The sequence below is a fragment of the Canis aureus genome, chromosome 27, assembly GCF_053574225.1.
Source record: "Canis aureus isolate CA01 chromosome 27, VMU_Caureus_v.1.0, whole genome shotgun sequence".
Taxonomy (NCBI): domain Eukaryota; kingdom Metazoa; phylum Chordata; class Mammalia; order Carnivora; family Canidae; genus Canis; species Canis aureus.
Genome location: NC_135637.1, coordinates 22,516,144 through 22,542,206, shown reverse-complemented (window position 1 = coordinate 22,542,206; position 26,063 = coordinate 22,516,144). Strand labels below are relative to the sequence as shown.

Here is a 26,063-nt window from a genome sequence, read left to right as displayed (position 1 = left end):
TGTCCGGTTCCAAAGCTTGGACCTTTTGCCAACTCCACGTGCTCAGAGGAGCTCATCACCATATGTGATAGGTCATTGGTTTCAGCTCCGGAGTGACGCGGAGCCCGGTTCCAGAGCCAGAGTCCAAGCTGTACCACTGACACTGTCGGTGACCTTTGGTGACTTATTTGCCATCTCCGTGAGTCACTATCCTTACCTTTAAGGGACAGTGTTTTATCCACTTTGTGTGGCTTCATGACAATTAAATGAGGCCATCACCATAAGATGCTCAGTAAATACTGTTTAAGAAATAAAAAAATCTTTACCCTGTTAGAATGCCTTTAGTTGAGCCTTTGCTTTTCCTGACCGGAACGAAGATTCCCAGATGGTCTTACCAGTGACCAAGTTTTAATAGGTCTGAAATACAGACTTGGCAAATTCCTTGTTGAGAAAATGCGAGAGACCTGGCTCTCGGGGAGGGATGCTGGCCAAATCTGATGGTTTGAGGTTCTTAGAATCCTGGAGCTGTCCAACTGCGTCCACTTGGAAAGCAGAATGGCATAGGCAGAAGGAAACTGCTGGCGGCCACAGGTGGTTAGGGGCAGCACTGGGACAAGGACTTTGGTGTCCTCACTTCCCATCCTGGGGTCTGCAGCCAGCAAGTGGGGTGTCCCACTGGGGTGCACAAATGCCCTTTCCTACCTGCCGACCAGCAACAAATGCTACACTACCATTTCCCGGAGCCCTTCATGAGGTTACTGCAGGGAAGACCCAGCCAGACTGCACAGGAGACATAACCCAGCCGGAAAGCTAGGCCCCACCTGCCACCCTGCTCACGTCAAACCAGGGTGCTGAAGCCCAGGCCCTGCGCTAGCAAAAGCTCCCGGAAGCCGCATTGCCGGAGACCTGAAAAAAGCATCAAAACACACCGCACGGATGTGGCTGCATTATTCACGAGGAGAATTTCTGCCAGCTTAAGCCTGAAAACACGACACACGTGAACTGATTTGAGTCAACCCTATAAGCATCAGAGAACCCCAAAATATCCACACCCAGTATTCCTGCATCTACTCGACTGGCAAGTATTTCTGGAACCCCTATTTGGCCAGTGGGGGAGTGGGGCAGAGTCAGGCGCTGTGGTTTCGAGCCTAAGAATTGAAAGCTCAGAAGAGAACAGCGAAGTTTCTTCTCTTGCCTAAAGACTCTGTGCCCCCGATTTGTGCCCTGCATTTATTGCTCAGCTGTGGCCAGAGCAGTCCACAACATGGATGAATTCATGCTTCTCCCCTTGTTCAAAATTCTCCCACGGGTCCCGTCTCACTTCCGGGGGGCCACAAGACCCTGCAGGAATGGCCTCCTGCTCCCTCTCTGACCTGTCTCCTCCTCCCTTCGGTTCACTCCACTCCAGGCTCCTTGACCTATTTGCTATTCATCGTTCCTGACTCAGGGCCTTTGCCTATGCTGTTCCCTCTGGCAGGAACACCTTTCCTGCAGAGGTCAGCAGGGTTCCCTCCTTCCCTTTAGGTCTCTGCTCAAGTGTCAGAGTATCAGAGGCCATGCCTGACCACCTCCTCTAGAAAGCACTGCCCATTCCTCTCCACTCACTTTCTTTTTCTTTTCGTTCTTTTCTTTAAGATTTCTATTTATTTATTCAGGAGAGACACACAGAGAGAGGCAGAGACATAGGCAGGGGGAGAAGCAGGCTCTCTGCGAGAAGCCTGATACAGGACTTGATCCCAGAACCCCGCAATCACGATCTGAGCCAAAGGCAGATGCTCAAACACTGAGCTACCCAGATACCTCTCCACCCACTTTCTAGTTTTATTTTTCTCACAGCATTTGTGACTTCTAATACAGGCATACTTACCTTTATTGTACTTTGCAGACACTACTTTTGTTTTTCTTTTCTTTTTTTTCTTTTTACAAATTGAAGGTTTGTGGCCATCTTGCATCAAGCAAGTCTGTATCAGCACCATTTTCCCAATAGCATTTGCTCACTTCCTGACTCTGTGTCACACTTGGGTAATTCTAACGATATTTCAAAACTTCTCATTATTATTATGTTTGTCATAGTGATCTGTGATCAGTGATTATGAAAACTCATGATGGTCAGCATTTTTTTAGCAGTAAAATGGGTTTTTTTGGAAGCCTCCACCTCCCACTCCCCTTAAAACATGTATACAATATGTACAATAAAAAAAATAAAATCAATATAATTGTAATATGTAACATAACACAGTATTTCTAGATTAAGATAATTATATTATTAAAAATATAATAATAATTACATATTTTTTTAGACATAATTCTTTCACACACTTAATAGACTACACTATAGTGTAAACACAACTTTTACATGCACTGGGAAACCAAAAAATTCCTTTGACTTGACTTATCACAATATTTGCTTTCTTCTGGTGGCTTGGAACTGAACCCACAATATCTCCAAGGGGTGCCTGCATATATTTATTGTTTATCTATCTGTCCCCCAACTAGATCCTATGCTTCATGAGAGCATGTGAGCAGGGATGCCGCTTTGCACCTTTTCTACAGTTCCTAGGGGTGTACCTGGTACATAGTTGATGTTCAATAAATATTCCTGGAAGAAAGGAGGCAGCAAAAAACTTCAGGAATGGAAGGAGGGAGAGGAGGTGGGATAGAGAGGAAGGAAAGGAGGGAAGGAGGCAGGAAAGAAAGGAGGAAGCTTTCTTCTAAGAAGTGGCAAAAAGCTCCATCTTGGACCCTGTTACCAGCTGATACTTTCTGAAGTCCAAGTCCAAGCAAGACCCTCCTTGCTCATAAATTTTCTACAGCTCCCTGCCGTCTAGTGGAGCAAAGCCCCGAACAGGGTGCATCTAGCGGGCCTTTGCTGCCCCATCTCTTCCCCTACATACACCTGACCTCAAGCCATGTCTCCAGGGACTCTGCTGGACCTCTGTGAGGCCACCCCTCAGAGCTGACAAAGCAGGATTTGAATCCTGGCTTCTCCACAGGCTGGCTGTGTGACCTTAAAGTGAGCTGCTTAACTCCTCTGTGCCTCCAGCTCCTCCTTTATGGAGCGAAGGAGACAAGTATCCTCCCTCTTCGGGCCGTCATGAAGAAGTGAAGGAGTTTTCCAGCACAGAGGTTTCTCCGTCTCAACCACAGTGCCAGTCTGGGCTGACACTTCTTGGTGGTGGGGGCTGTCCTGTGCATCGCAGGAGGTTGAGCAGCATCTCTGGACTCTACCAACTAGATGTCAGTCGCACCCTCGTTTTTGACGAGAAATGGCTCCAGACATTACCAAATGTCCCCTGGGCTAGGGCTGCCAGATTTAGCACTAGGCACTTTACTTCTGTTTATCTGGAATTTGAATTTAACTCGATGACCTATACGTTGTCCGGCAACCTCACCTGGGGGGCAAAACTGTTGCCCCTCTTTTATTGAGAAGAAAGAAGTAGATCCAAGTGGAAGCACCACAGGGGTCTCAGTAGAAACATCAGTTGATTCTCTCACTTCCTCCAATCTTCTTAGGATGTGAAACCCTCCTCCATCATCCCGTCACACTCCTACCCTGTCCCAAGGCTGGAAGGCACAGCTCCCCAAACACGCCCAGCTCAGCCGCTGTGGCAAGGGCTCCCCATGGCAGCTCTCATACCAGCTCCAGTTGGCAGAGGTCCACAAGAGCCTCCTCTCCAGCACTGGCCTCATCCCCCTGCCTCCGTCCCCCGGGGGTCTGTCCTCCCGCCCTCAAGCACCTGCTTTTGTCTCTTCCAATTAAGAGGCCTCCCAGGCCTAGCCCAAGGCAAGAAAACAAGGCAGTTAGTCACTTGGCTTCCGTTATCAACCTGGCTCAAGTGGCTGGCTCCTTTAATGGCAGTCGTCATGGCAACAAGAAGCCGTCCCCGCAGCTGCCACTCTGGGAACCAAAACAAAATTAAGGGTTGGAGGCGGGGAGGGGAAGGGAGGGGAGGGCAAAGCCAGCCAGGGAGGAGCCAGAATGGAGCTGGTTGGGTTTAACTGCAGGAAATCTCACCCAGGCCACCCTATCTCCTGGGCAACACTGGGGAGACAGAAAAAATAAGATGCCTGCCCAGAGGCAGCTCAGGCTAATGTGGTGGGTGTTTTCACATCGCTTATCCTGACAAGTGATCTTCATCCTCACTAGGAATAAACTGAAACTCAGACCCTTGTGAAGGTAAAGACAGATGCCCCGCTAAGGCTGTGCAATTACAAGCCTTAAGTTTAGGTCCGCCCTCTTGCTCCACCTGGCTCCTGTCCTCCCCATCCTTTTTCCCTGTGCTTTTAGGATAGGACCTCCTGCTCTGCCCCTCTGCATTTGGCACCATGCTCCTTCCTCTCTGTACTCCAGCCACTTCAGAGTCCTCTCATCACTCAAGTTCACGGTGCTCCCTCCAGCCACAAAGTCTTTGTATATGCAGTTCCCTCTGCCAGGAATGGTTCTCCTCTGTCTTCCCACCTCCTGCCTTCATCTTAGAGGTGTGCTCATCCTTCACGTATCTTCTTAACATCACTTCCTCCAGGGCGCCTTACTGGGCCACCTTGACCTTGTTGTATGTTCCTGTGGTGCCGAGTACCTCTCCTTCACACCTTGGTGCAAAGGCTGTCATAATCCTCTGAATTACACTCAGAATGTCTATCAGGATCTGTGTACCAAAATGGGAATGTCAGCCCTAAGAGGGCAGGACTTCTTTTATTCACTGCTGCATCCGCAGAGCCCAGTCCTGTGTCCGGCACACAGATGCCCTTCAGTAAGTAAACATGTCAGAATTTGAACCCAGCTCCGGGTGAGCCCAATGCTCCTTCTTGACCTGCTTCATGGTTCTGAGTCATACTGGCTCCCAGAGTCAGCACAGGACAGAGCTTCCAGCCCCATAGCCGCTGCTGGCTTTTCTGGCTTCTGTGGCTCAGCCCAAGCTTGCAAACCTTGTCTAAAGAAACTGACTGTTAAGCCACCCTTTCCATGAAGAATGATGGGAGGTACCTTTGGATGAGGCTGTGACACGCAGGGATGTGACTTCTCTGAACCCAAAAGATGAGGAGAAGGAAGAGCAGACTTGACTCCCAGATTTCTAGTCAAAGAGCTTCCCTCCACCATTCCATTGAAGACTGGCTCTCTGATACTGGGACAAGATGCTCTCCCAAGAGGTGGGCAGAGGAAGGCAAGGAGAAAGGAGGTCTGCTTTGGTGGGGCATGGACTCATCGCCATGCCCTTAGGGGCACCCATGCTCAGCAAGGGGTTCATAGAAGACTTGAACTTGTTTTCCCTTGACTGCTTCCGTGCCCTTGAGAAATCACTTATCCTGTCTGGGCCATTTTTCACCTCTGTAAGATGGAAATCATTCCACCCACAGCTGAGACTGTGGTGCCGTGGAGACACGGATGAGCACATTTAGGATATAGAGGTAAGAGCCTGGCTCTGATGTCAGACAAATCTGGGGGGTTAAGTCCCTGGCTTTGCACCTTCTTGGCAGTGTTCTCTTGAGCAATCCACACCTTGTCTCCAGGCTTGATTTCCTTGTCCATGAAATGGGGGCAGCCTCAGTCACCTCAAGTCACCGTGTACACAGGATATGGCACAGAATAGTACCCACTCTATGGAAACTCTGATTACTGAAATGATGTGCCCTGAGAAATGCAGAATTTAGAATCAGCCACCAACTTGTGACTATAAACCTGCCCTCTGACTGCAGATCCAGGGTCAAGGACCTTTGCCCAAACTTGCGAGGTTCTGTCCCTGACCCCTTCAGGCACCAAGCAGGATGCCAAGGGGTCCCTCTGATCAAGTGATGGCCTCAGCCTTAGGCCAGGCAGAAAGCTCAGTCTAAGCCCCAAACTCGGCTGCTCCCAGGACAGAGGATGCAAGCTGACAACTCTGGTCACTAGAGGCAACGTGTCCCCCACAGCTTGCCGATATTCCAAACTAGACTGACATGGGTAGGACCTCCAGGAGCATTGCACCAATGCCTCTTTCTCCAGCTGTGGAAACTGAGTCCTTGAGAGAGGAAAGGACTTGTCCAGGGCACCAAGGGAGCTCCTGGCAGAACCAGGCCAGAGGCCCAGCTGAAGCCCTGCCCAGAAGCAGATACCGAGAGGCACTGCCCTCCCAGACGCCTTGCTCACAGGCTCTTCTACCTGTATAGATCCCTTCCATTGAACCAGCAAGCCATTTCCTGAGAAACATAGCCATTCCGGGGATGCCTGGGTGGCTCAGTGGCTGAGTGTCTGCCTTTGGCTCAGGGCTTGATCCCGGGGTCCTGGGATCGAGTCCCGCGTCAGGCTCCGCACAGGGAGCCTGCTTCTCCCTCTGCCTGTGTCTCTGCTTCTCTCTGTGTGTCTCTCATGAATAACTAAACGCTTCAAAAGAAAAGAAAACACAGCCATTCCACGTGACAGTCTCCGGGGAGTACAAATGACATCTAGGTTTAAACAATGAACAAAGAGACTACAGGCTTTTAACCTGAAGGCTTTTGAGAGAGTTTCTATAAGACACCCTCCACCAACTCAGTCATCAGAAAATTGTAGGTGTGCAGGTTTTGTTGCAAAGGTGGTCTATCTAGATAGAGCTTTCTTCAGGTCCCCACAATGCCTCTAAGAGGGCTAAACTGAAAAGTTCTGGGCCTTTCTGAGGAATTCCACGTCTCCCATTATGTATCCTTATTCAGAAATGCCAGAATAGACAACTAGCTCTAGAGCTGATTCTTTAAACAACACGAGACACGCCACACAGAGACCTACACACAACACGCGCCCATGCTTCCTGAGGAGGGAGGGGCAGCCACCGGTCCCCTCTTCCAGGCTGTCTTTGATGGCTGACTGCCACCATGCAGGGAGGGGCTTCTGGGTGCTCGGTGCTGACACCAGGCTGACACCCTCCTCGTGTGTGCACACGCATGCGTACACACACACACACACACACACGCAGGCGCGCGCGCCATCAGGCCAGCCCCAAGGTCTACAGCCATTTGTGATCTCGAGCTGAGGACCCAAGATACAGAGGTGATGCCGCTCAACAGTGACCGGGTCCCAGGGTGAGGGATGTGAGGCAGCATAAGGAGGGCAGCACACACACATACAGTCACACATACATGGCCGCAGCCTCACTCACGCACACAGAGACTTCTGCATCACACGGTTACACACCACACTCACAAAGACAGATCAACACACAGACACGTGTACACGCAATATGGAGACACACTTGGTTATCTCCAGGCAGATGCACAGACAGCCTCAGATACACACACTCACAGGCACATGTCGTCGCCCACACAGGAGTGAGCGTGCTCCACACGCAGTCCGGGCATCGACATGCTTCCCAGGAGCCCGCCGCTGCAGGCTCGCCCCTCTTCGGGAAGTCCAGGGCTATTCACGAAAGGCTAGACTGGGCTCCCAGCTGGCCCCAAGGAGAGTGAAGGGGGCAGAGGGGCAGGTGAACCCTGCCTGATTCGCACCCTACTGCGGGTCGGGGGTGGGGAGGGGTGGGTGAGGGGAACTCGCCTGCCGAGACGCCCTGGCACAGGCCCACAGATGGTGTAACCCAATGACCAGGGACTTTCGGGGAGGGAGTCCCCAAGCTCCTGGGGGCGGTTCTAAGGACTGAGAATTGTGGGGAAGGGGAGATGGGGGCTGTTATCCCAAAGTGAGCCGTTCCCTTTTGCCGAAGTCTGGTCCTCCTCCTGCAGCCCTACCCAGCCCCTCACCTCCCAGTAAGTCCAGTCAGCCCCCAGGTGCTTGCCTCACCTTAAAGAGACCCACCCACCTGCTCCTCCACCAGAGGGGGTCCTACCCAGACACACCCGGGTGTGCCCCCTATCTGGGGCGGCCCTCCCGCTGCGTCCGCCCCTACACACAGCAGGAAAACATCGAGCCCCCCCCGTACCTGAGGCCCCCACCCCCAAACTCACCCGCCTCCAGTCCTGCAGGAGGCCAATCCCTCCCCAGGTGAGCCCCACGGCTCAGGTGGCCGCCCCGCTGCCACGGGCCACCACCCCTTTGGAGACCCTTGCCCCGGGGGAGCTTCGGCGGCTCCCTCCCCAGGGTCGCGCCCCCGGCCCCCCCCCACCCCCGGCACCTACCTCCTTCTTGACAGTGCGCAGCAGCCTCTGCCGCGTGTCCGCCTCTGTGGGACGAGACGGGGGGACGGCGGGTCAGCCGAGCGCTGGGGGCGGGGGCACGGGCCGCCCTCCCGCCGCCCCCGCGCCCCGCGCCCGCTCACCCGCTTACCCGCGGGGCCCGAGGCCATGGCCGCGCGCGCTGCGTTCCCGTCCGGGCGGCGGCGGCGGCGCTCGCTGGCTCGCGGGCTCGGCTGCAGCAGCCGCGGCGGGGCGGGGCGGGGCGGGGCCGAGGGCCGGTGACGTCAGGGCCCCCCGCGCGGCCGCCCCGCCCCGCCCCTCCCGAGCCGCCGCCGCGCGCCCGGGCGCCCAGCGGGAGGGTCCTCCGGGCCGCGCGCACGCCCCAGGCCTCGCCCGGCCAGCGCCCCGCCCCCCGCCCCCGCGGGCAGCCCCGCCCACCACGCGCGGCGCCGCAGGTCCCACCCTCTGCCGGGCGGGCCGGGGCGGGCCGGGGCGGGCCGGGGCGGGGCTGCGTCCCTTCCTGGAGGTGCGCCCGGTGCCAGGCTGGAGGCGGCCGCGGGAGGGAGTCGGCGGGACTGTCACTGACGCTCTCTGGGCCTCAGTGTTCTCATCTCTACAATGGACAGAATATGGGACGCCCGGGTTGCTCAGCGGTTGGGCACCTGCCTTCCGCTGGGGGCGTGATCCTGCGATATTACGAGATAGCTGCTACATTATTATTAATCATTCGTATTATTGTTATTATTGAGAATCTTGTTCTTTGGTCTTTCTGTTGACTCTCACTCGAGATTTATTCATTTGTTTGAGAAGTAGGATTTGAATAACTGCTTAGCAAGGCTTTATATTCATCATCTCTAAATCTTTTGTTGGGGGTGTGCCTTTCTAGAGAACTCTGGACACTGAATGTGAAGGTACGAAACCAGAAATCGGTTTTTTGGTTAAATTCTTTCTGTGGGATTTCTCTGTTCTTATCAATAGTTTAACTTCAACCCCCAGACCTATGTAAGAGATTTTCATGTTAGGCTCTTCAATCTCTTGTCCTTGAAATACCGAGTCTTTTGGCAGAGATTCTTAAGTGTCCCAGAGTACCCAAAAGATGAGTGACTCCCTATCAGTCATTTCCACTTTTCCCCCTCATTTGGTCATTTTGGCCACTGAAGATTTGCTTAATGTATTTCTCTGATTTATGTTTATCTCATGTTTGTACTAATAATGTTGGACCTAATGTTTATCCTTTCTTCTTTTACACATACACACACTCACAAGACTATTCTGGACTTTGGTTCAGGGGCCATTTATGGCTGAGGCTTAGTCATACCAATTCCCTTTCATTCTTGATCTCTCTCCCTATTACTATCACTCATCTCCTGCCACTTTAGCTCAAGTCCTAGACTTGCTCATGACTGAAATGAAAGCTGGAGTTTTTGAATAAAGAAAAGGAAATGCCAAATGAAAGAAATCTGATAAAATTAGAAAAGAGGAGAATCCCTCTGACCACTGATACATATATTTGTATATATGTATATGTATGTGTGTGTGTGTGCTTGTCAGAGAAATGATACACATGGTCTGTATGTATTATATATGCGCGTATATATTTCAGTGGTATTAAGGAAACTCAAGAATTTCATTGCTAAAATAATTTTCTATGCCAAGTGAATACCTATTTGCATTCGTTTTCATAATTATTTCTATAATTGGTTCCACAAGTAAATGCAGAAATAGCTGCATAGGCTTACTCCTCCTACCACCAGCTTAGTACAGATATACAGAGAAGGCAATAATACATATTTAAATTATTCTTCTTGGGGATCCCTGGGTGGCTCAGGGGTTTAGCGCCTGCCTTTGGCCCAGGGCCCGATCCTGGAGTCCCGGGATTGAGTCCCACGTCGGGCTCCCGGCATGGAGCCTGCTTCTCCCTCCTCCTGTGTCTCTGCCTCTCTCTCTCTCTCTATGTCTATTATAAGTAAAAAAATAAATCTTTAATGAATAAATAAATTCTTATTTTCTAACAAATCGTATAATCACAATATTGGAATGATAGCTCACTTAGTATTCTGTTCCTGCATTTCAACACCCGGGTTCTTTCACAGAAAATAGATGCTCTCGGGCAGCCCCGGTGGCTCAGCGGGTTAGCGCCGCCTACAGCCCAGGGCGTGATCCCGGAGGACGTCAGGCTCCCTGCATGGAGCCTGCTTCTCCCTCTGCCTGTGTCTCTGTCTCTCTCTCTCTCTCTCTCTCCTCTCTGTGTATTCTCTGAATAAATAAATAAAATCTTAAAAAAGAAAAGAAAATAGATGCTCTCTGAGAATTAAATGGTCAAATATAGAGAGGTAGATGGCTAATTGTAAGTGCTATTTGAATAAATTTGCATATGAAAGGACCTCAAAAAACTTCTGTTAAGAAAAATCTATAAATCATTTTATCTGAGATGACTCCCTTTCTGTACTCATGCCAGCATCTCTGGAATCAAAACAAAAGTTCCAAAATTTTCAATAAGATCTTCCTTCTTAGTTCTCAATCAATTGGTTATCCAGTTAGTAAGTTATCTGTTTTATATGGAAGGATTTCCATATTTTGTGGATGTAATTCTTAGGACCTGATCAAAATACAGAAGAAGAAGGGGAATGGAAAAGATATTTAGCTGGGAAGGAAAAAAGAAAGAAGAAGAAAGAAAGAAAAGAGAAAAATAGAAAATTTGGATCAGTAAAGATGCTGAATTAGATAAATATGTTAGAAATTCTAGGTCATTAAAATATACTGTGTTACTAGAGCTAGAGGCTTTGATTGGTCTCGTTCTTTGGAAATTCCAGTCACATGGAAGAAAATCTCCACTTAAATGTCCCTAGAACAGATACTGACAAGGGTGTAGAATGATGCTATCAACATATATTAAATGAGTAATATTCCCTTACTTTAGGAACTCCCCAGAATTATTAACCCCCTCCACATACACACGAGTTTCATTTTTCTTCATTGTGTTCTAGACCCATGTTCTTTTTATGAGAATTATAGAAGATTGGAATGAAGAATAAACAAAGAAGCTACAGGTTGAAATATTATATTCTAGGTTCAGATACAAAGAATCTAATTTCTTTTACTTTTATTGGAGCTCAATTTGCCAACATACAGCATAACACGCAGCGCTCGTCTCAGAAGCGGGCCCCGTGCGTAGAAGGGAGCGACTCCCGTGGTGGGGTCGCCAGCGCCTCGCCCTTCCTGCTCCTCGTCCGCACTGGCCCGGTGGGCCGACCTGCTGCCTTGACTCAGCGCTTCTGGGGGGTGCCTGGGCGGGGCCACCTGCTGCTCCGGGCTCCTCCCGGGGCCCCGCCCCTCCGCGGCCCCGCCCCCACGCGGCCCCGCCCCTCCGCGGCCCCGCCCCTCCGCGGCCCCGCCCCTCCGCGGCCCCGCCCCCGCCGGACCCTCGCCCCTTCCACGGCCCCGCCCCCTCCGCCGCCACGCCGCGTGCACCAAGCTCTTTCCCAGCGCAACCGCCGTCTTCATCATCTCCGCCGCCTCCTGGCCGTTGCCGGCGCCCCGCAGCCTCCGATGGGGCAGCCTCCAGCCCCTGCCCCGCGCGCCGCCTGCTTAAGGGGCTGGACCCCTGGACCCTGAGGTCACCAGCCCAGCGGACTGAGTCACCCAGGTACCCCAGGAGCTTAACCCTCGGATTAGTGGTTTTAAGAGCTATGAAAGATGTTGCGTTAACGTGGATGGTTACTAATTTCTCAGCCTTCTAAGGAATCTGTAAGGATTAGGCATCTGAAGGTGAAGTGAGAAGTGCTTAAGCTACTTCATGAAACCTCTCATCCAGTATTTTGAAAATCCCTTTTCTCTCTTAGGTAGACATCTTCTGTTAATTAAGCAAACGTGTCACTTAAACTACAAAACAGTCACGCTTGCCGATATCTTAGAATACCTAGAGGACGTGATTTTCAGGAGTTACAGTTAGGATATTTGGATGTAAATTTTAGGGCATCTAGGGCCAAGTGTATTTTACTTATTTTTAATTAAAATCCAAGAGACATGTAGCGTATTATTTGCTTGAGAGGCAGAGTTTACTGATTCATCAGTGTATACGACAAGGACTCAGGAGTACATCATGGGCCCTCCTTCTGCCCATCACCCAGTCACCCCATCCCCCAACCCACTTCCCCTGCAGCAACCCTCAGTTTACGTCCTATAGTTGAGAGTCTCTTCTGGTTTGTCTCCCTCCCTGGTTTTGTCTTGTTTTGTTTTTCCCTCCCTTTAGGGCCAAGGATATTTTAGAGACATTTTTGTAATCATTACTTCTGCCAATTTAAATCACTTTATATCAGATATGAGTCAAAAGCAATTGCTCTGTAAGGACACCAAATGTTTTTCTTAAGTAAGCTGCTGTTAATAACTTGTTGCTTTTACATAATTGATTTTCTGCCCCTTGAGGAGACTATCCCTAGAGTATTTGGGTGCACAGCTGAGTGAGCTCAAAATAATCCTTTAAAAACTTTACTTTGGAAATGTACGTCCCCTCTGGATTCCTGGGTTTTTGAAGGACTGAGGTTACATACACCAGGACAATTCTACAAGTCATGATCTATATTTCCACTTATTTCCCAGGATCACATTTGTGCCAGTACCACCTGTCTGGACGGCCACGGCTGTGTAGTACAACCTGAAATCTGGCACTGTGATGCCCCCAGCTGTGGTCTTCGTTTTGAATAGTCCCCTGGCTCTGCGGGGTCTTTTCCAGTTCCACACTAAACCTAAAATGGTTTGTTCCAACTCTCTGAAGAAAGTCCATGGTATTTTGATAGGGATTGCATGAAATGTAAATTCCCTGGGTAGCATGGACATTTTCACAATATTAATTCTTCCTATCTATGAGCACGGAAAATTTTTCCATCTCTTTATGCCTTCCTCGATATCTTTCAGGAGCGTTCTGTGGTGTTTAGGGTAGAGATCCTTTACCTCTTTGGTTAGGTTTATTCCTAGGTAGCTTATGCTTTTGGGTGCAATTGTAAATGGGATTGACTCCTTAATTTTCGAGGCTCTTCTAACAACAACCTGTCAGTCAACAGCTTCTTCTATGTCCATTAATTTCCCAGGATCTCCTGTGGAAACAACGAAAGGAAAAACAAGCAGACAACCTGGGGACAAATGCCCTGGAAAACGGGTGAAAATATTTACCATCTTCCATAGCAAGAACTTGACCCATCAGCGGAGATCCCAGAGGGTAACATGAAAATTGATTCATTAAATAGCCTCAAGAAATCTTGTCCTAGGGCCACCTGGGTGTTTCTGTCAGCTAAGTTTCTGCCTCCTGGTTTTCAGCTCTGGTCATGACCTCAAGGTCATCAGATTCACCCATATTCAGCATGGAGCCTGCTTCGTATTCTCTCTTCCTTTCCCTCTGCCTGTCTCCTCCTTACACTTGCTCTTTTGCTCTCTCCACACACACAAAACAGAATCTTTATTCAGTTTTGCTCGGGGTGCCATTGTTATGACAAACCTCCTAAGCCGTATTATTTATGTTTCATGTGTCCACATCTTAATTTAAAAGGTCAGTCATTAGTTTGTGGCCAAAATAGTGAAATCGCATTGAGAACTCTAATTTGGTCAGATTTAATGGGAGGGGTTGTGAAGATAACATTTGGACATACTAGTCCGTGTTAAATATTAGCAAAATGTTTTCTGTTTTTACATTTTTTTACTGGAGTTCAATTTGTCAGCATATAGCATAACACCTAGTGCTCATCCCGCCAAGTGCCCCCATCAGTGCCCATCACCGGGTCGCCCCAACCACCCGCCCACCTCCCCTTCCACTACCCCTTGTTCAGTTCCCAGAGTTCGGTGTGTGTCCTGTTTTGTCACCCTCACTGATATTTTCCCTCCTTTTCTCCATTCCCTTTATTCCCTTTCACCAGTTTTTATATTCACCAAATGAATGAGACCATATCAAGTTTGTCCTTTTCTGATGGACTTATTTCACTCAGCGTAAGTCCCTCCAGGTCCGTCCGCGTCGGAGCAAATGGTGGGTATTTGTCGTTTCTCATGGCTGAGTAATATTCCATTGGAGCCGTGGATCACATCTTCTTTATCCATTCATCTCTCGATGGACCCCGAGGCTCCTTCCACAGTTTGGCTATGGTGGACATTGCTGCCATAAACATCGGGGTGCAGGTGTCCCCACATTTCACCGCATCTGCACCTTTGGGGTAAATCCCCAGCAGTGCAATTGCTGGGCTATAGGGAAGATCTGTTTTTAACTCTTTGAGGAACCTCCATCCACACAGGTTTCCAGAGTGGCTGCACCAGTTCACATTCCCACCTACAGTGCAAGAGGGATCCCGTTTGTCCGCATCCTCTCCAACATTTGTGGTTTCCTGTCTTGTGACTTTTCCCCATTCCCACTGGTGTGAGGTGGTATCTCATGGGGGTTTGGATCGGTAGTTCCCTGATGGCCAGCGATGCGGGGCATGTTCTCATGTGCTTGTTGGCTGTGTCTCTGTCTTCCCTTGTGAGATTTCTGTTCGTGTCTTTTTTTTTTTAAAAAGGAAGTTTTATTGGTTCTTTTTTTTAATTTTTATTTATTTATGATAGTCACACACACAGAGAGAGAGGCAGTGACATAGGCAGAGGGAGAAGCAGGCTCCATGCACCGGGAGCCCAACGTGGGATTCGATCCCGGGTCTCCTGGATCGCGCCCTGGGCCAAAGGCAGGCGCCAAACTGCCGCGCCACCCAATGATCCCTTCGTGTCTTTTGCCCGTTTCACGATCGGATTGTTGGTTTCTTTGCTCTTGAGTTGAATGCGTTCTTTATAGATCTTGGACACTAGCCCTTTGTCTGAGAGGTCGTTGGCAAGTATCTTCTCCTGTTCTGTAGGTTGTCTTTTACTCTTGTGGACTGTTTCTTTTGCTGTACAGGAGCTTTCGATCTGGGTGAAGTCCCAATACTTCGTTGTTGCTTTTGTTTCTCTTGCCCTCATGGATGTATGTTGTGAGATGTTGCTGTGGCCAAGTTGAAAAAGGGTGTTGCCTCTGTTCGCCTCTAGGATTTGGATGGATTCTTGTCTCACATTTAGATCTTTCATCCTTTTTGAGTTTATCTCTGTGTGTGGTGGCAGAGAATGGTCTAGGTTCCTCTTCTGCATGTGGATGTCCAATGTTCCCAGCACCATTTATTGAAGAGACTGTCTTTTTTCCAGGGATCGTCTTTCCTGCTTTCTCGAAGATTAGTTGACCATAAAGTTGAGGGTTCAATTCTGGATTTGCTATTCGGTTCCATTGATCTATGGGTCTGTTTTTGTGCCACTACCACACTGTCTTGATGGCCACGGCTGTGTAGTACAACCTGAAATCTGGCATTGTGATGCCCCCAGCTGTGGTCTTCGTTTTGAATAGTACCCTGGCTCTTCGGGGTCCTTTCCGGTTCCATACTTGAATCTTAAGATGGTTTGTTCCAGATCTCTGAAGAAAGTCATGGCATTTTGATAGGGATTGCATGAAATGTGTAAATTGCCCTGGGTAGCATGGACATTTTCACAATATTAATTCTTCCTATCTATGAGCATGGAATATTTTTCCTTCTCTTTATGCCTTCCTCGATTTCTTTCAGGAACTTTCTGTGGTGTTTAGGTTACAGATCCTTTACCTCTTTGGTTAGGTTTATTCCTAGATAGCTTATGCTTTTGGGTGCAACTGGAAATGAGATTGACTCCTTAATTTTCGAGGCTTTTCTAACAGCAACCGGTCAACAGCTCTTTCTATGTCCACTTATTTCCTAGGTTCTACTGTGGAAACGCCGGAACAAGAACCGTGTAGACAACGTGAGGTCTCCCACCCTGGAACGTGGGTGAAAATACCTAATATAACATCCCCTGTGGCACACACCGAAGTTGGAACAGTCCGTGCTGTCATTAGAAGGTGACATGAAAATTCATTCGTTAAATAGCCTCAAGAAGTCTTGTCCAGGGGGCACCTGGGTGTTTCTCTCCGCTAAGTTTCTGCCTCTGGTTTTCAGCTCTGGTCATGACCTCAGGGTCATCAGATTCACCCATATTCAGCATGGAGCCTGCTTCGTACTCTCTCTTCCTTTCCCTCTGCCCCTCTCCTCCTTACACTTGCTCTTTTGCTCTCTCCACACACACACACACAAAGGAATCCTTATTCAGTTTTGCTCTGGGTGCCATAGTAAAGACAGGCCTCCTAAGCCGTGTTCTTTATGTTTCACGTGTCCACATCTTAATTTAAAAGGTCAGTCATTAGTCTGTGGCCAAAGTAGTAAAATCGCATTGAGAACTCTAATTTGGTCAGATTTAGTGGGAGGGCTTGTGAGGCTAACAACATTTGGACGTACTAGTCCGTGTTAAATATTAGCAAAATGTTTTCTTTTTTTAAACTTTTTCATGGCTGTTCAATTTGCCGGCAAATTGAACGCTATACCATAACACCCAGTGCTCATTCCGCCAAGTGCGACCCGCGCCCCCGCCTCGGGCCCCCCCCCCCCCCGCCACATCAGTGCCCATCACTCAGTCGCCCCAACTGCCAGCCCAACCTCCCCTTCCACTACCCCTTGTTCAGTTCCCAGAGTTCGGTGTGTCTCCTGTTTTGTCACCCTCACTGATACTTTCACTCATTTTTTCCATTCCCTTTATTCCCTTTCACTGGTTTTTATATTCCCCAAAGGAATGAGACCATATAAAGTGTGTCCTCTTCCGATGGACTTACTTCATTCAGCATAAGTCCCTACAGGTCCGTCCACGTCGGAGCAAATGGGGGGTCTTTGTCATCTCTCGTGGCTCAGTAATAATATCATTGTAGCCATGGACCCCATCTTCTTTATCCATTCATCTCTTGATGGACCCCGAGGCTCTTCCCACAGTTTGCCTATTGTGGACGTTGCTGCTATGAACATCGGGGTGCAGGTGTCCCCGCATTCCACCGCATCTGCACCTTTGAATCCCCAGCAGTGAATCCTGGTGAATCCCCAGCAGTGCAATTGCTGGGCCGTAGGGAAGATCTGTTTTTAACTCTTTGAGGAACCTCCATCCACACGGTTTTCCGGAGTGGCTGCACCAGTTCACATTCCCACCTACAGTGCAAGAGGGTTCCCCTTTGTCCGCATCCTCTCCAACATTTGTGGTTTCCTGTCTTGTGACTTTTCCCCATTCCCACTGGTGTGAGGTGGTATCTCATCATGGGGGTTTGGATTGGTAGTTCCCTGATGGCCAGCGATGCGGGGCGTGTTCTCCTGTGCTTGTTGGCCATGTCCGTGTCTTCCTCTGTGAGATTTCTGTTCGGGTCTTTTGCCTGTTTCACGATCGGATTGTTTGTTCCTTTGCTCTTGAGTTGAATATGTTCTTTATAGATCTTGGACACTAGCCCTTTGTCTGAGAGGTTGTTTGCAAGGATCTTCTCCCGTTCTGTAGGTTGTCTTTTACTTTTGTGGACTGTTTCTTTTGCTGTGCAGGAGCTTTCGATCTGGGTGAAGTCCCAGTACTTCGTTGTTGCTCTTGTTTCTCTTGCCCTCGCAGATGTATTTTGCGAGACATGCTGTGGCCAAGTTGAAAAAGGGTGTTGCCCGCGTTCGCCTTGAGGATTGGGTTGGATTTTTGTCTTACATTTAGATCTTTCATCCTTTTTGAGTTTATCTTTGTGTGTGGTGTCAGAGAATCATCCGTTTTCCTTCTTCTGCATGTGGATGTCCAATTTCCCCAGCACCATTTATTGAAGAGACGGTCTTTTCTCCAGTGCGTAGTCTTTCCTGCTTTGTCGCATATTAGTTGACCGTAAAGTTGAGGGTCCACTTCTTTATTCACTGTTCGGTTCCATTGATCTATGGGTCGTTTTTGTTTCAGTACCACACTGTCTTGATGGCCACGGCTTTGTAGTACAACCTGAAATCTGGCATTGTGATGTCCCCAGCTGTGGTCTTCGTTTTTAATAGTCCCCTGGCTCTTCAGGGTCTTTTCCAGTTCCACACAGATCTTAAGATGGTTTGTTCCAACTCCCTGAAGAAAGTCCATGGTACCTTGATAGGGATCGCATGAAATGTGTAAGTTGCCCTGGGTCGCGTGGACATTTTCACAATATTCGTTCTTCCAACCCTCATGAGCACGGAGTATTTTTCCATCTCTTCGTGCCTTTCTCCGTTTCCTTCAGGAGCGTTCTGTAGTGTTTAGGGTATAGATCCTTCACTTCTTTGGTTAGGTTTCTTCCTAGGTATCTTATGCTTTTGGGTGCAATTGTAAATGGGATTGACTCCTTAATATGAGGCTCTTCTAACAGCAACCTGTCAACAGCTCTTTCTATGTCCCCTTATTTCCCAGGTTCTACTGTGCAAACGCTGGAACGAGAACCGTGTAGACAACCTGGGGACACCCGCCCTGGAATGTGGGTGAAAATACTTAATTTAACATCCCCTGTGGCACACCCAGAAGTTGGAACCTTCCGTGGTGTCATTAGAAGGTGACATGAAAATTCATTCGTTAAATAGCTTCAAGAAATCTTGTCCAGGGGGCACCTGTGTGTTTCTGTCAGCTACGTTTCTGCCTCCTGGTTTTCAGCTCTGGTCGTGACCTCAGGGTCATCAGATTCACCCATATTCAGCATGGAGCCTGCTTCGTACTCTCTCTTCCTTTCCCTCTGTCCCTCTCCTCCTTACATTTGCTCTTTTGCTCCCTCCACACACACACAAAAAGAATCATTACTCAATTTTGCTCAAGGTGCCATACTAAAGACAAATATACTAAACCATATTCTTTTGTTTCATGTGTGAAAATCTTAATTTAAAAGGTCAGTCATTAGTTTGTGTCCAAAGTAGTGAAATCGCATTGAGAACTTAATTTGGTCAGATTTAATGGGAAGTGTTGTGAAGTTAACATTTGGACATATTAGTCCGTGTTTAATATTAGCAAATAAAACTCTTACTGTGTTTTAATTAAATAGACCATATTCTTGACATTAAGGTTAGGTTGATATCATAATGCTGCATATACTATAAAAATTAACCCATCACTGTATCGTTTGGCACAAAACATCCACAGTTATTCTCACCAACATCAGTGTGGAGCGTTTATTACAAAAAAAAAAAAAAAAAACGGTGTAGCGATATTATTATCATCGACGTCGACCACTTCTATTAAGGACTGCTCTGCATTAGGGTGTGTTTTGACATATGCATAATATTTTGTAACCCAGGACCCTGGGATCATGACCCGAGCCAAAGGGAGATGCTCAACCGAAGGAACCACCCTGCTGACCACATTATTACGGCTTTTAAATTCGGGTGAAGATGACCCACAAGGTTACATCTGTTTCATGTGTACCACCTATGATTTGCACTTGTGTTTATTGAAACTGCACTCACCCCAAGCATAGATTCTTTGGGTCCGCATAGAGCACTATTACCATTCCATTGATCATATTCCCTATGCTGGACCTTTCACCCTGTGACTGCTTTGATATACATGTGGAAGCCTGCCCTCTCCGTTCTTTTTCACAACTATGGCTATTTGTAAATGGTACACGTTCGGTATTTAAATCTCTCCCATAATGGATGATTTTGATGATAACAGATTAATGAATAAAAACAACAGAGTAATAGACTAAATAAGAACAGATTGAAGGATTGCCCAACATTGCACAAGCCCACCCTCTTTTGACGGTTGAAATCAAGTGCAAAACCATACAAGAGACATGACAGCATATGTGGATCTACAGAGGCAGAAATGGTTTTGGAAGAGGTCATGAAGGTAGGAACATGGAGCTGGGCTTCACAACGAGCTCTACGAGCGAAGGGAACCCATCATTGGAATCGATGTGCCCATCAGTTCTCTTTTACACTGATTATTTCATGATACTTAAAGTTGCCATTGCCTTTTTAAAAAAGTTTTTACTTATTTGAGAGAGACAGAGAGACAGCAAGAGAGAGCATATGCAAGGGAGAAGGGCAGAGGGAAGGGGAGAAGCACAACCCTGCTGAGCAGGGTGCCCAAAGAGGAGATGGATCCCAGACCCTGGGACCTTGGCCTGAGCTGAAGGTTTTTCCTCATCCACCAATGACGGCCTAGCAGTAGCCTCATTACCATGCAGGCTTCCCCTGTATGGATATAAACACTGATCTCACTAATACCTGAGCACCACAACCAATGCACTGATATTCTGTGTCCTCCTAGATCTTTCCAAGGCTGTGGCGTCTGAGTTTGAAGAATCCTTGAAAGACTCTCCACCCACTTCTATGGTAAGCCTGCCCCATTTTACCTGTATTAGAAATGTTGCTCTCTTGGTTTTCCTCTTTTTGAAGGGAATACACATATGGTAAGGAACAGTATATTTTTTTGGTGTAAGTACCATCTTGGTGGGGTGTTGGGAGGGGAGGATGTAAACTGTGCAGTAGGGGACATTTGCTCAGAAGCACTTTTCCGCCTTGAATTCTGAATTTGGAATTGCTGCTTCAGTCAACTTGGGAGATCTATCTCCCAGGAAAAGCTCATGCTTTCTCCCTGGGTGCAATCTGTGCTTCCTTTGGGGGCCTTTGACTTTACGACACTTGTTCATTTGGTGTTCAATACTCACCAGAGAATCAATGACAAAGTACACACATGAACTGACCCCCATCTTCTCCTCTCTTGTGTAACTGCAGGTCGTCTCAGAAAGCAGCGAAACTGGTGTGTATTCTGGAATCAGTCTCTTGCTTAGGAAAATCTCTAAATAGTAAGGCAGATGGGGCAACCTTGCTGTCCTCACACCCAGACACCCTTGCTGTCCAGGCACCCAGATTCCATGTTCCTGAGGCTTGGGAGTATGTGAGATAGGCAGCTTTCCCAGGTGAGAAAAGAGGTCCGTGTTTCTACACTCCTAGGAAGCCAATGTATTCTCTGTGCGTGGAGTGGCTGTGAGTGCAACAGGCTTGGGGGAGGTGACTTGTTGACTCTATGCAGTGTGTGAGAGTGTGAGTGTGAGTGTGTGCTTGTGTGTGAGAGAGAGACAGAAGGATAGTGAGACAGAGAGAGAGGATAGAGACAGATAGTGACACAGAGAAATACAGAGAAAGTGAGAAGGAGAAAGAGTGAGGTAGACTTCCCAGTAGATATGTCCCACCGACACCACAAGATGGACTCAGTCGACATTCTTAAAAAAATAACAAAAAAACAGAACCTCCTCACACGGTACATCTTAGAGTCCTAAGACCGTGGGTGACCCAACAGTGCAGATCGGCCCATGCTTGCTAACCTAGTGCCTCAGGTCCTCTCTAGTCCTCCATTCGTAATGAGCAACAGTCCCAAAATTACTCTTATTTTCTTCATGCTTTTACTTATTTATTTGAGAGAAAGGGAGCAGAAGAGGTGAGAGGGGCAGAGGGAGGGTGAGAGAAACAGACCATTTGCTGAGAAGGGAGCCCCAAACTAGCCTCAATTCCAGGTCCCAGACAGCCTGACCTGAGCTGAAGGCAGACTCCTAAATGACCGAGCAACTCAGGAATCTCTACCTGAGTTATTCTTGAGCAGCATGATGAATGTACTGATGGATTCTCTGTGTCCTTCTAGTTTCATCCTTGGATTCATTCCTCATAACAAAATTCATGGAAAACATCAGTGAGGAAGAACAAATCAGTATCATCAAGGTGAGCTTCAGTATCGTTAACGGAGGAATGAATGTCGCTTTCTTGGTTTCTTTCCACACAAATTCTGATGAAAATCAGACAGTGGCTCTCTGAGGTGAAATACATAATCTTCCTCTTGAGAAAAGTGCTGAGTGGTTGCCCCTTGCCAACCGTTACCTTATTTCAGAGGATGTTTACCATTGGCAACACCAAGGCTGGAAATAAACAGCGAGATGGGGTACATTCCCTCAGCAATGGTTTCTCCTGCTTGGTTGAGTGATCCTGTAGTCAGCATCTGAATGAGCTGGAGAGACACATCCTTCAGGAAAAGCAGCTTCCTCCAGGTGTCCTGTCATTTATTTGGGCACCAGTGTGTCAAACATGATGTCCCATCTGGCTTCCTTAAGTTTTTGAGAGCAGTAAAATCAGTGCAGAGTAAGAGGGAGCTGAGCCTCATGGTGTTCTCTCTTCTGAACCTGCAGGTGGCCTCAGAACTAGTGACAGCGGTACGTACCCTGAAGCAGTCTCTTCCTGTCTTTAGTCAGGAGCGCCAATCTGATCCTGGGTCCTCACTGGAATGAAAATCACAGGTGTAGTGAACTAAACAAAAACCCAAACCAGAAAACGGGTCTTCCAGGTGGAGACCCATGGACATGTTTTCACAAGCAAAGGGGTAGCATTCAGGTAAGGAGTTTGTGTCCAGAGAGATAGAGGGAAGTAGAGATACATGGACGCCAGGGCTCAGTGAGTTCAGCAACTCAAAAACTGGGATCCACTTCTGGGTTGGCAAGGTCCCTGCTCAGCATGTCTGGGGTGTGGGGCCCCACACTAAACCAGTACCTACCTAGGCTCTAGCCTGCATCAGGAAGGAAAAGTGTGAGCTCCTGAAGAGGATGAGGTGTGCCCCTATCTGACTATGACCAGCCCATGTGTATGGGGTCCTCTCCTCTGCTTAGAAGCAGCCCCTGCTGGGATTCCTCTAGGACCCGAGTGCAGACCTTCCTGTCTGAGTGATGCCAGGACCTCTTGTAGTGCCTGCCTCATGGATAGGAGCCCAGAGACCAACGGAAATGAAGTCCGGTCAGGCCAGCAAATTCCACTGCAGGAACCCCTAGGGCAGGGAGGTCACAGCTTCCTCATTTTTGGATCCTAGACCTGAGCTATCCAAAGAGGCAGCCGATAGCCAGACATGCCTGCATATGTTGAAATTCCTTACAGTCAATGACGTTACACATTCCATCCCTCATCATACCAACCACAGTGCCAGAGCCCAGTAGAGCATGTTGAAAACACAGATCATTTCCATCATCATGAATGGCTCTCCTGGGCAGCTGCTCTGAGTCTGGCATAGTGGCTGCACATGGACCCCATCTAACCTAGCGGGTGTCCACCACCCATCACAGGTGGGTCCAGGTGGATCCGTGTCCATGTGAGAGCTATCATGATCTTGTGGAAATGGGGAAATGCCAGGTGAAGGGGCATCCTCTCTCTCTCAAGGAAGGTTTGCCACTGTGGTCAATGTCTTGGTGAAGGGTTCTAACTCCCAAGAGCCCAGGGAAGGTCTGAGGATCCCAAGGAAGAGCAGGTGTTGACAGGTGTTCCAAAGTGGCCTCAGTTGGAATAGCAGGAACACGGGGCCTCACTGTCTAATCACCTCATCCTCGTGTTTGTATCTCTAAAGATTGGGCGGTGGAGAATATTGAGGATGAAATTCCTGAAGAGGAAGAAACCTCAGGTCCGGAAGCACAATGAGGCGGGAATCAACAGGAGGGGGTCCCTGGTGCAGTTGGAGTATACCTGCTACTTTGTAGACTGAGTGGGCGGGATGAAATAAAGACGACGATGTATAGGAATGCGATTGTTTTGTTTTTCATTTACTTGTTTACTTATTTGAGAGAGGAAGAGGAGAATGGGAAGGGCAGAGGGAGAGGGATATTCAGACCCCGCACTGAACAGGGAGCCTGATACAGGCCTGATCCCAGGGTCCTGGTAATGATCCAAGCTGCAGTCAGACACTTAACCTACTGAGCCACGAAGGTGCTCTTCTCTGGTCTATTCCATCATAAACAGTAGGGTATTTGGATAAAATAGTAAGAAGAATTCTGCCCTGGGATTGGATTGTGCAGTTGGTCATATTCTTCTTTTTATTTGATGGTCATTCTCTGCAGACCAGCTCTGACTCCCTTTGTCAGTGGCAAGCATCAAAGCCCTTGTTGATGTTTGGTTAGCACCTCTTGGGAATAGAGCAGGAGACCTTTTGGTTCGGGTTATTGCCTTTGGTCTTGGATGGAGCCAATCTCTTGATACACAGCTGTGCCACGCCCATCTGAACTTGCACACAGACTACTTCCGTGGGAGCCAGTCGCTGGTACAGCCGGGGCCCCACTCCCTCTGCACCTACAGGTCACACAGTAGCAATGCTGGGCTACCCTCAGTTCTGCCCAGAGGGTGGAAGTGCACTCTAGGGATGGGCATCCCTGAAATGGTCCCTCTCAGCACCTCCTCCCGGGTCCAGCAGAAGTGAGGTGGGAGGGGTGCCGGGAGCACAGTTCCCTCCTCCCCTCCTTGCACAATCCTCAGTCCTGGGACAAGAATAAAATCTGCACTTGCCTCTGTGTGAGAAGGGATCGAGTGCAGCCAGCCAAGGCCTTCACTGGTGCAGGGAATCTAGAGGAATCTGTGAAAGCTGCTGGGCTGCCGGCACACGCTTGCGCTCAAGGTCCTGCAGAACTAGTCTCCTGGTCTGACCAGGCCCAGGACACAGGCCCTAGGCAGGGAGGCGAGCATTTCTGCTCCTGTCTGATCTCACTGCTATAGCCACACAGTGCTGGGCCTGCTCCCCACGTCAAGGGTTGGCCCAGCCTAGGACATTCCCTCATGCCTGCCTGGAGCCCATGGCCCAGTCCTTCCAGGGATCAGGGCAGATGCTGGCTCAAGCTGGTATTGAGGAGGCCTCACCTGCTGTACAAACCCCATCAGCCCACTTTTAAGCTAAGGGAAATTGGGCAACATAGTTTACCTCTAGCATCACATTCATCTCCTCTATGGGCTACGACATGTATGGGCTGTTCCAAAAATTCAGTGTGTCCCAGATTTAGGAGTCTCATGGTTTGTCTCCCTCTCTAATTTTTCCCACTCAATCCCCCTCCTTTCCCTCAATATCTTGTTCCTATTTCTTATATTCCAGGAGGAGACCACTTGATGGCATGAGCACTGGTTGTTACATTATATGTTGGCAAACTGAATTTACCTAAGCATAAATAAAAATGTTTAAAAAAGAATAAAGGTTAAGTTTGTCTCAAGTACCTAGGATCACCCCACACACAAAGCAGTCACATTATAAGCCCAGTGGGATATCACTCTCAGGGCCACATGCAACCCCAAACCATAGGCCCCCAGGCCCATTGCACCTACTCCAGCATTGCCTGGATTGGCTCTTTGATCAACTGATTAAGGAGGGGAGCCCTAGGCTCTGAGACTGTGGTCTCCTTGTTGCCCTCAAAAGCCATACAAAATTTGGAAGGACAGAAAAGCAGGACACCTCATTTACCCAGAAAAACACCCCTTTTGAGGTTCTTATGTTCCTGAGGTTCCAAGCATCTCCCTGTGTCATTTCACTCCATTCGGTAGAAGGTTCTTGCTCATCATTTAATGTCCAAGTTACCTACTGAGGGGAACTGGGTGGCTCATTCAGGGAAGCATCTGACTCTTGATTTCAGCTCAGCACATTCTCTCAGGAGCCTGAGATCCAGCCCCTCGTGGGATTCCTCACTGGGCATGAAACCTTCCTAGGATTCTCTGCCTCCCTCTTCCTCAGCCCATTCATATCCAAATTGGCCTTCCCTCAATCAAACTATATTAAAAATAATAAACATGAACTGCAATAAAAAATTTTTTAATGAAAATAAATAAATCAGGCTCAATGACTGATTCTTCCAGTTGTTTACCACCTGCTTGTCTGCCGACTTTGTCTTGTTTTCATTTTCATTCACCTTTTGCCTTCATTCTTTAAAGCTATCTTTCCTGAACATAACATCCTAGGCTCAGAGGTGTTTTCCTTCTATACTTTGTGTCACCATTGCAGTGTCTTCTGACCTCTGTTTTCTGAGAAGTCACGGGCCTTGGAATTCGTATTCTGTTAGGTTGAACGTGTCCTTTTCCTCTACTTTCAAGGTTTTTCTTCCTCTTTGCCAGCAGATTGGTTACAATGTGTCAGGAGGAGGGTTTTCAGAGCTTTGTAGATCTGAGTCACGTATTTGTGAAATTTTCAGCCATTTTGCCCCCATACCTTCTTCTACACCAACTGTTTTTTTTTTTATTTTTATTTATTTATGATAGTCACACACAGAGAGAGAGAGAGAGGCAGTGACATAGGCAGAGGGAGAAGCAGGCTCCATGCACCGGGAGCCCGACGCGGGATTC

At 48.5% G+C, this 26,063-nt stretch overlaps 2 protein-coding genes across 6 annotated transcripts in view; one reads left to right on the top strand and one right to left on the bottom strand.

Annotated features, from left to right (window-relative positions):
* The window catches only part of SGSM1 (small G protein signaling modulator 1), an 80,075-nt gene extending 71,774 nt beyond the window's left edge, over positions 1–8,301 (bottom strand). For 3 of the 5 annotated variants that reach the window (XM_077876083.1, XM_077876087.1, XM_077876088.1), the window contains exons 1-2: positions 8,207–8,301; positions 8,059–8,102 (exon numbers count right to left, since the gene is read on the bottom strand). In XM_077876083.1, the coding sequence (XP_077732209.1) occupies positions 8,059–8,102; positions 8,207–8,225 (63 nt within the window). In that variant the 5' untranslated portion in view covers positions 8,226–8,301. Of the gene's footprint in view, positions 1–8,058; positions 8,104–8,198 lie in introns of those variants that run through there. The other 2 variants (XM_077876084.1, XM_077876085.1) reach the window with 2 other exon arrangements.
* LOC144299634 (uncharacterized) lies at positions 8,224–23,494 on the top strand. The gene is made up of 9 exons (XM_077875021.1): positions 8,224–8,333; positions 11,685–11,701; positions 13,143–13,270; positions 18,367–18,430; positions 20,215–20,279; positions 20,682–20,706; positions 21,586–21,662; positions 22,124–22,147; positions 23,323–23,494. Exons 1-9 carry the CDS (start codon positions 8,224–8,226, stop codon positions 23,455–23,457), a joined length of 645 nt encoding a protein of 214 aa, XP_077731147.1. The 3' UTR covers positions 23,458–23,494.
* Positions 23,495–26,063: the final 2,569 nt, after the last annotated feature.